This window comes from Punica granatum, chromosome 8, assembly GCF_007655135.1.
Source record: "Punica granatum isolate Tunisia-2019 chromosome 8, ASM765513v2, whole genome shotgun sequence".
In the NCBI taxonomy this organism is placed as follows: Eukaryota; Viridiplantae; Streptophyta; class Magnoliopsida; order Myrtales; family Lythraceae; genus Punica; species Punica granatum.
The window spans coordinates 26,386,380-26,402,033 of NC_045134.1; the positions used below are offsets into that span (position 1 = coordinate 26,386,380).

The 15,654-nt window shown below is 33.8% G+C and overlaps 1 protein-coding gene across 2 annotated transcripts; it reads right to left on the bottom strand.

Moving 5' to 3' along the window:
• Positions 1–38: 38 nt before the first annotated feature.
• LOC116188166 (ubiquitin-conjugating enzyme E2 2) lies at positions 39–2,904 on the bottom strand. 2 transcript variants are annotated; one of them, XM_031517344.1, is made up of 6 exons: positions 2,624–2,904; positions 2,044–2,182; positions 1,911–1,936; positions 794–883; positions 598–686; positions 39–458 (listed from the first exon to the last, which is right to left on the bottom strand). In XM_031517344.1, exons 2-6 carry the CDS (start codon positions 2,166–2,168, stop codon positions 330–332), a joined length of 459 nt encoding a protein of 152 aa, XP_031373204.1. In that variant the 5' UTR covers positions 2,169–2,182; positions 2,624–2,904; the 3' UTR covers positions 39–329. The 2 variants fall into 2 exon arrangements, with proteins under 2 accessions (XP_031373204.1, XP_031373205.1); XM_031517345.1 differs by lacking the exon at positions 2,624–2,904 and adding an exon at positions 2,540–2,562.
• Between the last annotated feature and the right edge of the window lie 12,750 nt (positions 2,905–15,654).

Genomic DNA, 15,654 nt, shown 5'->3' on the forward strand with positions numbered 1-15,654 from the left:
CGAGTCAAAAGATGATAACCGAGGAGCAAAGAGACTCATATGAACCAAATCACTCGATAACTACGACATTTATACTTAATGCAGAAAACAATTGTCTGGGCCCAGCTCATTGCAAGCAGTTATTCTGTCCCACCTATTTTACAAAAACCTTAAAGAGACATGCAGACTTATAAGAAGATAAAATGACGCAATCATGGTGAGAAATGCAGCATGATTCAATAATCCACCAGAAACAAAACCAAACAGGTTCTCAGATCTCAGGGAGAAGAGAGTCCCTTAAAGCGCCATGAAAGGAAAGCTTCAGGTGGAATCTTCTATGAAGGTTTCTATCAGTCTGCCGTCCAGCTCTGCTCCACGATTTCCCTCACTCTTCGGTTATACTCTCGCTTGTTCTCGCTGAACATTCTAGCCGCTTCTGAATTCGCAGGAGAGTTAGGATTCGGGTCGCACAGCAATGACTGCACATAGAGAATACACAACACATGCATAAGGATACAGCCAACAAAACCAATGTACATAGGAGAACAATAGAAAAGAAAACAAATATTTGCCCATGAATGAAATCACCAACTGAAAAGAAACATTGAAAAAGAACACCTGGATAGATGTGAGTATGGCAGCAACATCATATATCGGACTCCATTGGTTCTGTAAGATGTCCAAACATATACTTCCATCCGCATAAACTGTAGAATTTTGGGGAAGAAAAAGATTATATATTGGCAACCACAAATACATCACAGTTTTTCCCCTCTTGAATCAAATAGACATAAACACTTGCTCGCAAACTTACTGTTTGGGTGGAACATGCGAGAAACAAATCTCACTGTTGGTGGTTTGTTTGGATAATCTTCTGTGAATTGAAGAGTCAACTTGAACGTACCTGAAGAACTCAAAAAGAATGATTATCACAATGCATTAGCAGAAGCAAATATGACGGGTATTTCATGTTTGAACAGAGAGCACAAATGACACCTTTGACCATCATGATAAAGCATATTGACTATGCATACCAAACTTAAAGTAAGCAAAGCTATCAAACAAAAAACACAGTCCACAAATGAACATAGCACAAACAGACAATTACTAGACAATGCTTTTTGAAAATCGGAATGGAATAGCCAATAATTAATTTCACTTTGGCCAAAAAAAAATAAAATTATATGACAAACTGAAACTAGCAATCAAAACAAGAAAACAATCAATCTGAAAAGAAAATTCATCTATAAATTAATGATATGTCTGACAAACACTATTTCCCGTTAAACAATTTTGTCATAGAAGCTAAAGCCCTAATAGTTTACAATTTAATTAAATATCAAATTAAACAAGATTTACTTATTTTTTATTGTAGAGGAACTCTAAGAAAGTAAAGGGAAATGGCTTTTCTAAGAGAAATGAGGAAATGGACACTCTTGGTTACGAATAAGAGAGGGACAATACGACACGTAATTTTCAGAACTAACTGCAGAGAGTGCCTTAAAAACAAGCAGATGTTTGCTTCGTTTGACTTTGGAGGAATGATATTTCAGATACACAAGAAAGGCGTAGCTACCTGACTGGTTTATTCTCCCCTTTAATCAGTTGCATAAAGGCAATGTCCCCTCCAGCAACTCAGCTCATCAATAGAAGCCCAAATTAAACGAAGGGAGAGCGCTAGATCAATGACCTTTAGGGTCCGATCTAGGTGAATCAAGGACAATAAAAGCCTTTCCTAAATTGGGCAATGTCACAAACCAATTTGGAAAAAATGACTAAAACTTCCCAATAGTCAGTAATTGCAAGATACATATTTGATCTCCCACAAAAGGTAAAACACGATAACACTTTATCGGGGAACTTCAAGGTTGCAAGCAGTCTGCACGAAAAATATATTCTACAGCAAATAAAAGGAGGAAATTTTCACTGACCTCCATCCCAGGGAGTATCATCAGGTCTGCAATGAAAGCCACATAAGAAACTCATCAGCTCATCAAATCATAAACCGACAAATCAAACAAAGCAAGAGCTTGCCATGTTCTGTGAGCTTTTTCGACAACATACCCAAATATAACAGCATTCCATAGCATAATATTGTTATCCTGAGGTGCACCGCTGATACCCGCCGGAGGGTCTTGCTGCAGCCTCTTAAAATCCCTCATCAGCCTCTTCCTCGCAGGAGTTGACATTGTTGCACCACCACCTGCGCACCAAAAGATGCTACTTTTAAACAGGTCCTTTACAGCAAATCATCATTTTCATCAAAGCCATAACAATCCCATGGGGGAAGTCCACAGCCGAGCTGCTTAATTACGCTTTTGTGGTTACAAAACCGTTGCTCGTACAAGAAAATGCTAGCCTGTTCAATTTTACGCAACTCTCCAGCTCAATTACAGTAAAATGATCCATATTAAGACTCCAATTTCTCAAACAAAAGCTTAATTCAAGTCTGACTATCAGTCCACATCAATTCATCGCCAGATTAAACATTTCACAGCCAAAGCCATGGACACCGCTTAGGGTTTCGACCCCCATAAACACGGGCGGCACCCGATCTCACCTCAATTCCGGCGGAACCTAGCTCAGACACAACGGATCAAAAGCAAACAGTCTAAGCAGCAAATCGAGAAGAGAATCGGACGACCTGAGAGCTGATGCAGCAAGGAGATCGAATCAGCGGAGGCTAGGGCTCAGAGCGGTCGACTCTCCCTCGCGCTCTGCGTGTACGAGGCCGCAGAGCGAAGCTGCCGATTGAAGCTATCGAGTGGGGAAGAGCAAGAGGAGAGAGAATCTGCAGAGAGAGATTCTGCGAGAGAGGAGAGAGAGGAAAGCTTCAGCCTTTGTTCAATGGCGAAAAATGGGATGTGGTTGGCTACTTCTGTGTGCCGACCCCACACGCTCTCAACTCTGTCTCTCGCTCTGTCTCTCTCCCCTGTTCAGTGATTGATGAAGACGACCTCCCGCGTATACGTGTTGTATTCTTATACGCATATATATATATATATGATATATACACGCGGATGGCAAAATGTACGTATCTGCAAGTACGATGTATATTTGATTTTTCCAAAAAGCTACAAATTCACGGGTGCTGAATGAGGAAGGACCATCAAAGATTTTGCTTTTTAGTAAGATTTCAAGTATCTATAATTGCTTATTATGTTCATCACCTTTCAAAACTCACTACGGTCGATCTTGACTAATTAAGAATGTTTCGGGATTATAAAACCAGCTGATTTTAAGGGCGGATGCACTCACGAGAATTGAATGAGTGGGATGGAACCGAAGTAAACTGTCCCTAGTCTTGCACTGGACGACTCGACCTCCTATACAACTAAAAAAAGGCTTTCTTCGTTACCCAGAACATGTGAAGCAGATCTCGACTCATGTATTGTTTGAATTTTCGAGCACATTGGTGGGACAATCCATGTTGATAGAGAACTGAATGTGTGTTGATGGAACTGAAGTAAATTGTCCCTTGTGTTCTGCTCATAGACTCTCATCTCCATACAACCAAAAAAAAAAAAAAAAAAAAGGTTTTTTCGTGGCTTGAATTTTTAAAGCTTCTTTTAGCTTTTACATTCATTTTCGCACTTCCTAGATTATTGGCCTCAAGTATGGATTTGGTCAAAGTGAGTGCGATCTTGGTCAACGAGCATTTGGAAAACCATAGTTCGGATCCCAAAATATCAAGATCAACAACGGGGATTGAGAGACATATGAACCCGTGAACCCCTTAGTGTGGCCAGAGCTTAAGCTACTTGGAGGTATCGGATCCTCCTTGAGCTTCTTGAGTCTGATATAGTCTTACCAAGGATGACGGAATTGTTTCTTTAGCTTGAGAGCAACCAGAAGGGTGCCGTGGTTGTTGGAGGTGGAAGAGGCGACAAAAGGGAGGCGGTTTTTGAAGATTTGATGATTAAATGAGGATAGTTTAGCTTGTGTTTGGTTTTTGAGTTGAATAATGATTCAACTTTATTTGATTTTATGCAATGATTATAAATTTGACAAATATATTGATGTGTAAGAATATATACATATATGGGTGTATATAGATGTAAAAATGGATGAAAAATTTATTATTAAAAAATTTATATGTAGATGTGAAAGTAGATGAGATATTTATTATAAAAAAAGTGATTATAAAAATAATTAGAAAAAGTACGTGAAAGAATGTATTATTAAATTATAGAAAAATGTAAAAAAAAAATAATAATTATATTGTTGAATTTGTGAATAACAGAGTTTAGTTGGGTTAAGTAAAATATTTTACTCAAAAATCAAATGAATAGTAATTTGACTTTCTATTACGTATGGTTAATTCTGGTTACTCGTGGGCATAGTCATTTACCCCCTATTATGGATCAAAAGTCTCACTCGTCGTAGCAATTACGGATGAACAGAAATACAATAATTAAACTGACGTACGTAATACTCCTAACTGAATCGCCATTACAACCAACATGGTATGGCCTTATTACTCCATTTTAATAATGATTTTTTTTCTTATTATGCATATATAAGAATAATCGGTGAGAATATCTTCAAGATTGCAAAGTTAATTAATTTCGTAATTTAGGATAGTAATTTTATTTTCATAAACGATTTAATGATAATTCTGGAATTTTTTTGTATACACCAATAAATATCAATTTCGATCATTCCCATTGAATCCTTCGACAATTTAATCAAACACATTCACCTCTCTCTTTTCTATCTGGAGTAGTTCTCACGACTGACTTTAGCAAGCCGTCGGGACTAGCTTTATATATAGCAGGCCCTCAACCCCAACTGCAAGCTTTAGGCCACGACCAATTGCCTATTCCAAGATGTGGTACGATCCGCAACACCAGGCCATGGTTCTCGATTCTCCTATACATTGCTTCTATTAAAAAATTAGTAGAAAAAAAAACTTATCTGAAGACCATCACATTCTCAAATGAATCTTAAATCGGTAAGGTTGGCTAATGTTTTATAGCGGTCACATTTAAGGTTATTACCTGGTAGGCCTGGCATCTGAGCGAGAAGCCACTTCATATTGAAAGTGCGCACATGAAGCCAAGTGACACCATGATAGATTGTGATGAAAATATTCTATCCGGCTAGTCATGTATTCTTCAGAATTTTTTTTTTATTCTATGTATCCATTGCTTTAATTTTTTAACCAGTCTTAGATCACAGCTCTTAGATAATAATTCACCGAGATTATAAGAGCTGGCAAGGATTAAGATTGATGTTTAAGACCTCAACTTTTTACATCTAACCAGAAACATTCGTCAATATCAAAATTTAATAATAGAAACCGCCTTAAATTACACTTCTATGAATAAGGGATTTTTTTTTTCCTCAGAGGCACAAGTCTTCATGTCTGTCCATTTATAATTATCTTATAAGACGTCATAAGCAACCTACTTAAACCACAAAACATATATAGTATTTAATTATGGAATTTCCCCATCAAGATGGCTGGCAATCTGAACTTCTTTTTTTTTAATGTTAAAAAGCAATCTGACCTAATCATGCATCCAATTGGGAGTCAACTGGTGCCTAAAATATACACATGATTTACAGAAATTGCTAAGAGAAATTATTTTTGAAATCAAGTTATTTGCACCCAAAACACCATGTTTGGATCGTAAATGAATAAATAAATAAATTCAATCAATTTAAAACCATAGTTGGGTCGGTTATGTTGGAGGGTACTCATGACAACTTTATTCCTTCTTATCCATTTTCCGTCCAACTTTATCAAATTGTGATCATCATCATATAAGGAGAAAATGACAAAAAATAAGGGAAGAACAAAAGTAAACGAGAGAAGAATTTCTGAGAAGAAAGAAGAAATTCTTAGAAGCAATATGATTGGTGGGAACTAGAAAATGAGAATGAATAAATGAAATACATAAATGAATGAATAAATAGATAGATACATAGATAAATAAATAAACGGATGCTTTGCTCATAGACTTGGCTGGCTAAAAGCTAACTTGAGCAACACAAAAGAATATCTCCATGCATTAAAATCTTAATTAGTTATTTTAATTTGAAATTTTCCAAAAATCTATTAAATCAATTTTTAAAATAAAAATTAGTTTTAATTCATAGATTAAAAGCACATCATCTCGTCAAACGAAAAAAGAAAGAAAGAGTGGACCCTTCAGTCTCTTCCCCAAATCGATTTCCTCAGTCCACCATTGATTAATTTTCCTTTTGAATTATACCTTTCAAAGCAAGGAGAATGTATTTATTTTATAAGGTCTCGAGTTGCTATTGGAATGTCGAGCCAGAGGGGCCTCTCTATATTTGTGGAGAATAAATTTTGATTAGGTAATGATCGATCCGTTTAACTTATTATTATTATTATAGGGAACGTTAACTAAGGTCTATCTGTTTGTTCTCCTTAATCAAAGTATCACGTTTGAATTTTCGAAATAAAAAAAAATTTTGATTATGAGAACTTTATCCCTCAGTGGCCCGACCCGACTTGAACTGTATTAGTCAGGATAAGTTGAACTTTTGAATATTAGGGGTACAACCCGAAAAAATAAACTTATTATATAATCATCATCTTGACTTGGAAGGCCAATGCATAGATCATCTTTTATCATCTGCAAGCCCCGTATCTTGACTAAATATATCTGCCAACACTTTTCGTACTAATCTATAATTATTTCGCAGCAGCAAGAGGACAATTTATGCCAGATTAATTCGAGATCTCTTATAATCTCTCAATCACAATATTGAAAAATGAATAATATATATACAACCAGAAATTTTATCGACATAAATATCATTTTCATCAATATAGATATGATCGATTTAACTTCACCCAGATAATCTATTGAGACATTGCAGATGTCCCGCAATTCAAAATTGGTTCATTATATATGAAAGGCCTTCCATTACAGAGTTGATTACGACATTGAAGATTATTTCTTCCTTAATTAATCCTTTACTTATAGGGATAGGGATAATAAAATTTTCCCTCTTTCTTTTTGTGTTTGGGATTCATGAGCTTCCTCTTTACTTGTGTCACCTTACCATATAGGCCACGTAATTGAGTGGCCAACATCATTAGATGAGATCTACACCGTAAATAATCGCCGACAACACATTAATATAATGTTGGAGTTATCTAAATGATGATATTGAAAATGAATTTGAAAATTGTACTTTCAAAGTTATCTACAACCATACATGACAAGCTCGAATTGAAAGAGCCAATTCGAGTCTTTGTAAGGCGATACATCGATACATCCTGCCAAGACCATCGAATTGCTGGCAACTGATATATCCTTGGTGCAAAGAAGACTACGACTTGTGAGAGTTCTTCAACTTAAGAAGTCAGATCATTGGGCATTGACTTATTTGTAAGTGTCATTTTATTAGGATTTTATTAATAAGAATAATTTAGAAATATAGGAAATTGATTAGTCAAATAAATTTGTTGAACAGATATTGAGCTAGCTAGTCATCATAAAAAAAAAAAGGCAAGAACCTTTGAAATGTATATAGTCTGTCAACTGTCAAGTGTACATATATATGCATGAACAGACAATATTTACTTTTCAAAAGAACCTTATACATCCTACCCAAGAAAAAAGAAAAACCATATGCAATATATATGTATAAGGAAAAAAGTTATTGATATTGCACCGTATGACTACGCTTTAATTTCTAATTGATTTTTATTTTCGTAATCGGACATAGCACCAAACCTAAGAAAATTTCTCTGCCTTTATGTGCGTCCATGGCATAATATATATACTATAGATGTTCTATCAAAAAGGGAATTTTCAAATTATTGTCAAATTCCAAAATGATGGAACCAATAATGGCTAAAAATAGAAACCCAAAATAACATTTGACCTGCATTTCTTCAAAGTTTGGTGTATGCATATTGTTGATAAAGTAAAGGAATATGCACAAATAATTAGAAAAAATTTAAGGCAAGGCATATTTCCACCCCATTTGACTAAACGCTCCTTTTATTGTCGATGGTACCAAATGACCCGCAACTATTAACGAATATGTCTAAACTCCCCGAATCACTCTATTAGACTACTCTTTCCTTTCTTAATTAAGCACACATCTTATCATTGATACAAAAAAAACTCTTCTATTCGCCAACAGAAAATACTCTTATCTCTTTTATTCAAAACCACGATCACCCAAAATTATTTAAAAAGGATCTTAACTCGTTGTGTAATAGATAAAACAAGTTCTTACTAAGAAAATTTAAATCTTCTCCATCTAGGATTTGACTACTCTTTTAAAAAATTACCCCATGGCAAAACATAAAAAAGCGTAAAATTCTCACACTCATTCTAAATAGTCTCGCCATTAAATACAAAAATAAATTACAATAAATTTGTAAGATTTATTTAAACCCATATAACATATGTAAATTTATCTTTGAAGCATCTAAAATTTGTTACCAATAATAATAGGAAAATCAAATCTGTGGGATGTCACTTAAACGTAAAATTAAAATGTATACAAGGCAAGATCCATATGTATTTAAGATTTTTTCTCATGGAATTACAATTTAAATTTTTCTATAATTATTTTAACTTTATAAAATAATTTTATGACAGGATTATCAATGTTCATGGGAATACAAAATTAATGGCCAGGTCTATATATCTTTTTAAAATTATTTTAAATATTTCAATCTGAGTTTATGATACTTTTAATTGTAATTTTTTTAAGAATTATATACTTGATATGGATAGACTTTGTTGACTTACATTCATTGTCCCTGCCAACATGCATCTGATTAAATCTTTTTTGTTTTTTAAATTTTTATTGGCTTTTGTAATTTTAATTTATAGATTATTAGCTTGAATTATACTAATGGATTTTCAATCCCTATAATATGTGCACATTAGTCCAATTATATGAAAATTTGATCTATGTCTTTTAGATAAGTGGTAAAATAGATATATTATTACGTCTACGATAATTTTATTTTAGCACAAATATTTTATATAAATTATTTTTATTGCGATGTCCTACTGGAATCGTGAAGAATGAGGACTATCATAAAACAATAAAAATAAAATGGGAGTAAAAAGGGGGCATGTTCTACGTACAATAATATATGTAATTTAATTACCAATTGACATAAGAATTAAGAAAAGGAAAAGTGTCCAGATAAAGTGACTTGGGAGTCTAACAAAATTTACTAAATTCATAAATATAAGATTGTGGGTAATATGGTACAAGCAATAAAGGGGACGCATTAGCCGAATTGGGGATAGAAATAACCCCAGCCAAATTTTAATTGACTAAATTATTGGTTTCATAATTAACTTAATCCAGTTATAAGCACCCGCTTGGGAGTCATATAATAATATAATATTAAATGAAGAGAATCTACACTAGGAGAGTTTTAAATCTTAGTTGATCGATCCAGCTCAACTGGATTAGTTGCCCAATTAGATTTTCGGATACCAGCATTCTTAATAATATAATAATATGCCTAAGGGACATCCTACATATATATATTCAACAAATAAAAAAGAACAATCTAATTCTCCGTATTTATTCCCACCAAACAAGGTCAGTGCTTTGTACTCTTGTAGTTGCTCATGTAACAATCATAATATATGCTTGCGAAATGACCTCGCACTTCGTTGTGAATTTTATGTATTTTATTGTTTTTTAAAATTAAACTATTAATAATTGAATGATTTTAAATATTGAATTGAACATCTAGTTTGTCATTATTGATATATAATTTTAAATTGCATATAAGTTACTTTTTTTAAAAAATTACTTTTTTATGGTAATGTAGGGCTTGTTGAGTATTAAGTAAACTTAAGGTGGTGTTTGGTTTCATAGTAGGATTTTAGAATTGTGATTTTGATTTTGAGTGGTATAAATGGGGCCCACCCTTTGACTTTGTAAGAGTTATATTGTTTTGTTGTGGGAAAAAGTAATATAAATGGGACCCACTCTTTGACTTTGTATGAGTTATTTTGTTTTGTAGTTGGTAGAATTAAGTTAGAATTGTGATTTTAAAATACAACTCTGAAACCAAACAGAGCCTAAGTTTTTTCACCTATCTTGTTTTCAACCAATAACAATACAATGAATATTCATGCTCTAATATTAGATATTATCTTTTCTTTCGTCAAAATTTAAATAGAATGTTAAATAAGTATATGAAATTTAAAAATAAATAATCAGGTTAACTTTAAATAAAAATAAATTTTATATTAACATTTTTTCAATTAGGTAAATCAATTATTGTGATAAATAGTGGCAATATTTGACAAAGAGAATAAGTCATGAATTGTTGTTAGTTAAGGATTATACAAACAGTAATTGCAGGTCCCATGTGGACCTTCCGTGGCGAGTAGGGTCATTTTAACCACTCGCATCAACTTTTTTTTTCATTTTTAAAATTTTTAAGTTTTTTATTTTTTAAAAAGAATTACATTAAATTTTTTTTTTTAGTGTTTTGAATCCGATGTGCAGTACTTGATATTCGAAAATTTGGTGAGCTTGATTAATCTGACTAGAGCGAGGTCAACTCACTAAGAGACAAGCTCTCCCAATCGTCAAATTTTTCCAATCACAATACTTGCACCCCTAGCCTTACATAAGGATAACAATCCTCTACCCATCTAAGATAAATCTACTTTGATAAAAAAAAATCTATTTTAACACGTTGCCAATTAAAAAAAAAATCTTTCTATTTGTGATGCTAAAAATGTCCTATTTTTCATCCTACAATAAAAATGTCCTATTTTTTTGGTATAACGCAATATTAGACTAACATATTAACTTGAAATTATTTCTTATTTGGGTATTAACAAGGCCTCGGGCACGATATGCTCACTAAGCGATAAAGCTTTCCCAATTGTAAATTTTTCCAACCACAATACTTGCACCTGAGACCTTTCATAAGAATAAGGATTGTCGATAGTCTATTTCAATTCTTCACCAATTTAAGTAATCTCATTTTGTTTGTGACATTATGGATTACTACAAAAAGTTGGATATCCGTAAGAAATACTCTTTTATGATGGATCTATGACGGACGCCATTCCTGACAATTACCCTCATTACAGAAAGTCTTTTGTGACGTCTATTGAGATCCGTCACAAAATTCATGATACAAATTTCCTTCACAAATCATTTTTTGTTCCGTCACAAGTGGAGCATCATGAAGAACGATGGTCATCACGAATCATGACGGGTCTGTGATGATTTGTAACAGAATTTTGTAACGGACTTTGTGACGGAGTCTTTGATCGATTTGTGACAGATTTTATAACGGGTTTGTGACGGATTCCCTGACGGACTTTGTGAAGAATTTGTGATGGCTTTTTTGTGACGGATTGTGATGGAAATCGATACAAATATTTTCCATTTCTGACGGATTTTTTTGACAAAACCCCATGATTCTGTCACAAAAGATACCCAGCTTATGATTTGCAAACCAATCTATAAATATCAATCAATATAAATCACCTCGACCATTGAACCAAAATAGAGTATCTCAATACATTGGTCATCACATCATAATATTAAGTTAAATTAAATTCAAAAGTTCACAAACTGACCCCAAAATTCTGGGGTCAAGATCTAAAAGACAAAGAAATTGTGGGGTCAATTTGATATTCTTGAAAAGTTTGTTGGGCTCACTTGGGCCTGAACAATGGGCTTTCTTCTAGGCTCACAGTTAATAGCTCCATAGCCCAATAGACGCAAGATCAATTTTTTTTTGGTGAAAACCTAAGATCAATTTTCTCTCTCTCTCTCTTTTTCTTTCGTAGAGCAAAAACACAATATGCACTTTTTCGGTGAAATACCGAGGTTGTCATGTTGATCGATGCACACTTGGATGTCTATTTGGCCTCGAGGACCAAAGTATGCACTGTCAATGGTAAGTAACTAAGGCCCCGTTTGAAATTTGGGTTTGATTTTAGAATCGTGATTTTGATTTTAACTCTACCCACTAAACAACAAAAACACACGTTTTTCAAGTCAAATTTATAATACCATCTCATTTGTCTTTTTCCACAATCAAAATCAAAGTTACTTTAACTCTGAAATCAAACGCCCCTGAAAGTACGATAAACGGTGGTGCAATAACACAATATTGTCCTTATAGAGAGACTTATACATGTATACTAGTCTATTACCGTGCGATGCACGGGTTGTTGATATATTTATTCTATTCAAACATGTGTTCGTGAATGCTGTTGCCTCTGTCCAGTACCGAGCCCTTGCAAACAAAGCAACGGACACGTTTTACAAGCTCAGCAACACAAGAGCCCAGATCCAGGCTTACGTTTTCTGCGGTAACTTTTGGTGCAGAATTTCGATCTTCATTATCGCTGTTTCTTGTTAACCCAGAGAATAATTTTTGACCATGTTCTTTTAATTCTTCTGAACTATTGCAGTGATTAGAGCAAGCGTCCCGAAGCTCACCCTCGATGAGTCCTTTGAGCAGAAGAATGAAATCACCAAAGCTGTTGAAGAAGAACTCGAAAAGGTAACGTAGAGAATAGTTCGATTTTTTTTTTTTCTTTTTGGTGAATAGGGACTTTCGGTAACACAGATTTGTGGGGATTCCGGAAGATCCCACCAGGACCACTACCATCGACTCCTTTCGTGCAGGGGCCTGAACTAGCTCAAGGCAATCAGTCAGAATAGCTGGTGCTCGTCCTTCACATGCCATAGCTAGTCGGAGACCCGCTGTATAGGCCGACGCTTCGGGATCAATTGGATCTTCCCCTGTTACCTTCTCCACTCTTACCTCCTCGATCTCTCCTTTGTCGTCAAAAGCCACTGCAGGTCCAAGAAGCCAGGTTTGAGAGCCCCTTTGCTTCACCACGCGGTTTTGATCATTCAGCCGAAGGAGCGACCCTGCAGATAATATTTGATCAGATCCAAACACCACATTAATCGACCTTCAGGATCTGTGATGCCACCGAATCCACTGAAGGAGACTTTCGGTCGAGCACCACTCGATCCCTTTCCAGCCAAAGGCACCATACAAAAATACATTTTAAAATAAAAGGATCAAACAAACTATGCTCATCACAGTCATGGGCACAAAATAACCACTACCCTAAGTTATTGATATATATAAACTCAGTACGAACGTTCAAATTACTCGCAAACCATGTCGTTCTAGCAAATTCACACTCCCAAAACAAATGGGACTCTGTTTCCTCTCCCACATTACAAAGTTTTTTTTTTTTTTAAATGTAAAGGGGTTTTAACAACATATATTTCATGGTTTGACGTTTTTCATAAATCTATCCCATGGTTTAAAAATACGTAAAAATGTTTGTGGTTTACATTATGTTCTAGATCTATCCAGATGTTAAATTTTTCATCAATCATTGATGGAATTGCTGATGTGGCACGTTAGTAATATTTCTGCATAAACGCCGTTACACACAAAGCAATTTAGTCTCTCTTTTTATTAAATTTATTTCAAGTTGAAACATTTAACTTCTATGAATAACTTATTATTGTATAAAGGATATAAATGCAAATATTTTCTACAATTTTGATATTGAAAAGAAGAGTTTTTTTAACAAAAAGGTATTAATTAATTACTTTAATTAATATAATTTTATTCATGTGATTTTACTAATATTATTTATAAAATATATTTTTAAGTGAATAATATAGTTTTTTTTAATTTTTATGTAAAGTGATTTTAACACCATATATTCCATGGTTTGACGTTTTTCGCAAATCTATCCTATGGTTTAAAAAGTACGTAAAAATGCTCATGGTTTGCATTATGTTACAGATCTATCCCAACGTTAAATTTTCCATTAATCATTGACGAGTTGCTAACATGCCTAGGCTTTATGCGTAACGGCGTTTATGTGGAAATATTGCTAACGTACTACGTTCAGAAACTCCGTCAATTATTGACGAAAAATTTAACTACATAATAGATTTATAACAGAATGCAAACCATGGGCTTTTTACGTATTTTTAAACTATGTGATAGATTTGAGGAAAACGTTAAATTATGAAATATATGGTGTTAAAATCCATTGTGTAAATAAAGTATTGAATAGTGCAAATCTAATACAATGAATTTAACATTCTTGGTTCATCATTATTTTGACGATTATCAAAAATTTAATTCTACAATTATAAACTAATCAATATTTTTAAAGATTATGTATAATACATTATAAACATTTCTGCCACGAACAACACTTCCGTGCAATGTGCGGGTGAAATGGATAGTATGCATAAATTTATAGATATATTCTATTACATTTCAAATCATTTCATTATCATGTATCTAGTTGCAACTACAATCAAATGATTTTCAAATAGCATGTGCAACTAGATGCAGTTTAATCAAAGGTATGATCTGAATTGAATGATTTTCAAATCATTTTATTTTAGTTGCTCATGCAAGACGTACATGATTGGGGTTAGGCACACTTATGTAGAGGTCACTTTTCTGCATTTTCCTTTCCCAAACAATTTTGAATAGTTTCCACAGGTAACTTCCATTATAGGTTGTTGATCATGGAACTGGCATTATCCTTTAGCACATCTCCGATCTTTCTATGAGAATCCCATGAAGTCCCACGATTTGTCATGTGCAACTGGTTCTTTAGGTGAATGAATACAAATATAACTACATCCAGACCTAATTAGATTGAAACCAGTCAACTTAGCACGACTAGATTAAGGTTTTAATGAAAATGATGTATAGTGTAATCTTGTTATAGCCAGTGAAGTACCCAAGAGTGTTCGAACATCGTCCTTAGTTAGCATCGCGACAAATCCATTAATGCTCTTCTCGTGGCTATGGAGAAAAAGCCTTCGTGGCAACATCACTACAATTGGCACTCAAAATATAGTGAAGGTTCACATAAGTTTCAAACTTCCCAATTTCATTGATCATCAAGTTAATTTTTTCTTTTCTTTTTAAATAATAAATTAACTAGTTGTAACTAATAAATGTTAACGTACTATATTCCTTATTCATTATTGGGCTTTGCCCCGTTTATTCAATAATAATAAAAAAGGTAGATGTTCACGTATTATAACTTGCCAATGACTTTTTGAAGTATGCCCATGTGGGTCGTTGAAGCTGGAGTCTCGCCATCATGCTTGCTGCTCATGTACACAATGTGCGCTTGCATGTAAAGATCCGGAGGAAACAAAACCAATCATCAGTGATTTAAGAGGTGCATCAACTTGCATTATGCCAACAGAAATTAAAGCATAATATCGGACTAAGGAATTGTATAAATCATGTGGTGTTTAAGGCCTCCATTTAACATTTCAACCAAAAACTTTCGTCAAGCTACCAAATTTAACAATAGAAACCACCTACACTAGTTCTACAAATACGAGATTCTTTTTCCTCAAAAACAAGGAGGCACAAATGTCCATATCTGTTTAGAATTACTTATAAGACATCATTAACAACCTGTTTAAAACACCGGAATATATATATATATATATATATATATAGTATTTATGGGAATTTCCCATCAAAATGGCAGGCTATTTGTCATGATGCTTCCAACATGCAGTCAATTGATGACTGAAAGATATACCTGATTAAAAGAAACTGCAAAAATAAATTATTATTTATACCAAAATACCATGTTTGGAATCATAAATGAATAAATATATTTATTTAATGAATTTAAAACCATA

Excerpts from the sequence above, each read along its gene's own strand:
- LOC116188166 (XM_031517344.1), bottom strand. The coding sequence starts at position 2,168 with ATGTCAACTCCTGCGAGGAAGAGGCTGATGAGGGATTTTAAGAGGCTG. Across the intron at positions 1,937-2,043 it reads TGGAATGCTGTTATATTTGG|ACCTGATGATACTCCCTGGG; the intron begins GTATGTTGTCGA and ends CTTTCATTGCAG. Across the intron at positions 884-1,910 it reads TGATACTCCCTGGGATGGAG|GTACGTTCAAGTTGACTCTT; the intron begins GTCAGTGAAAAT and ends TGAGTTCTTCAG.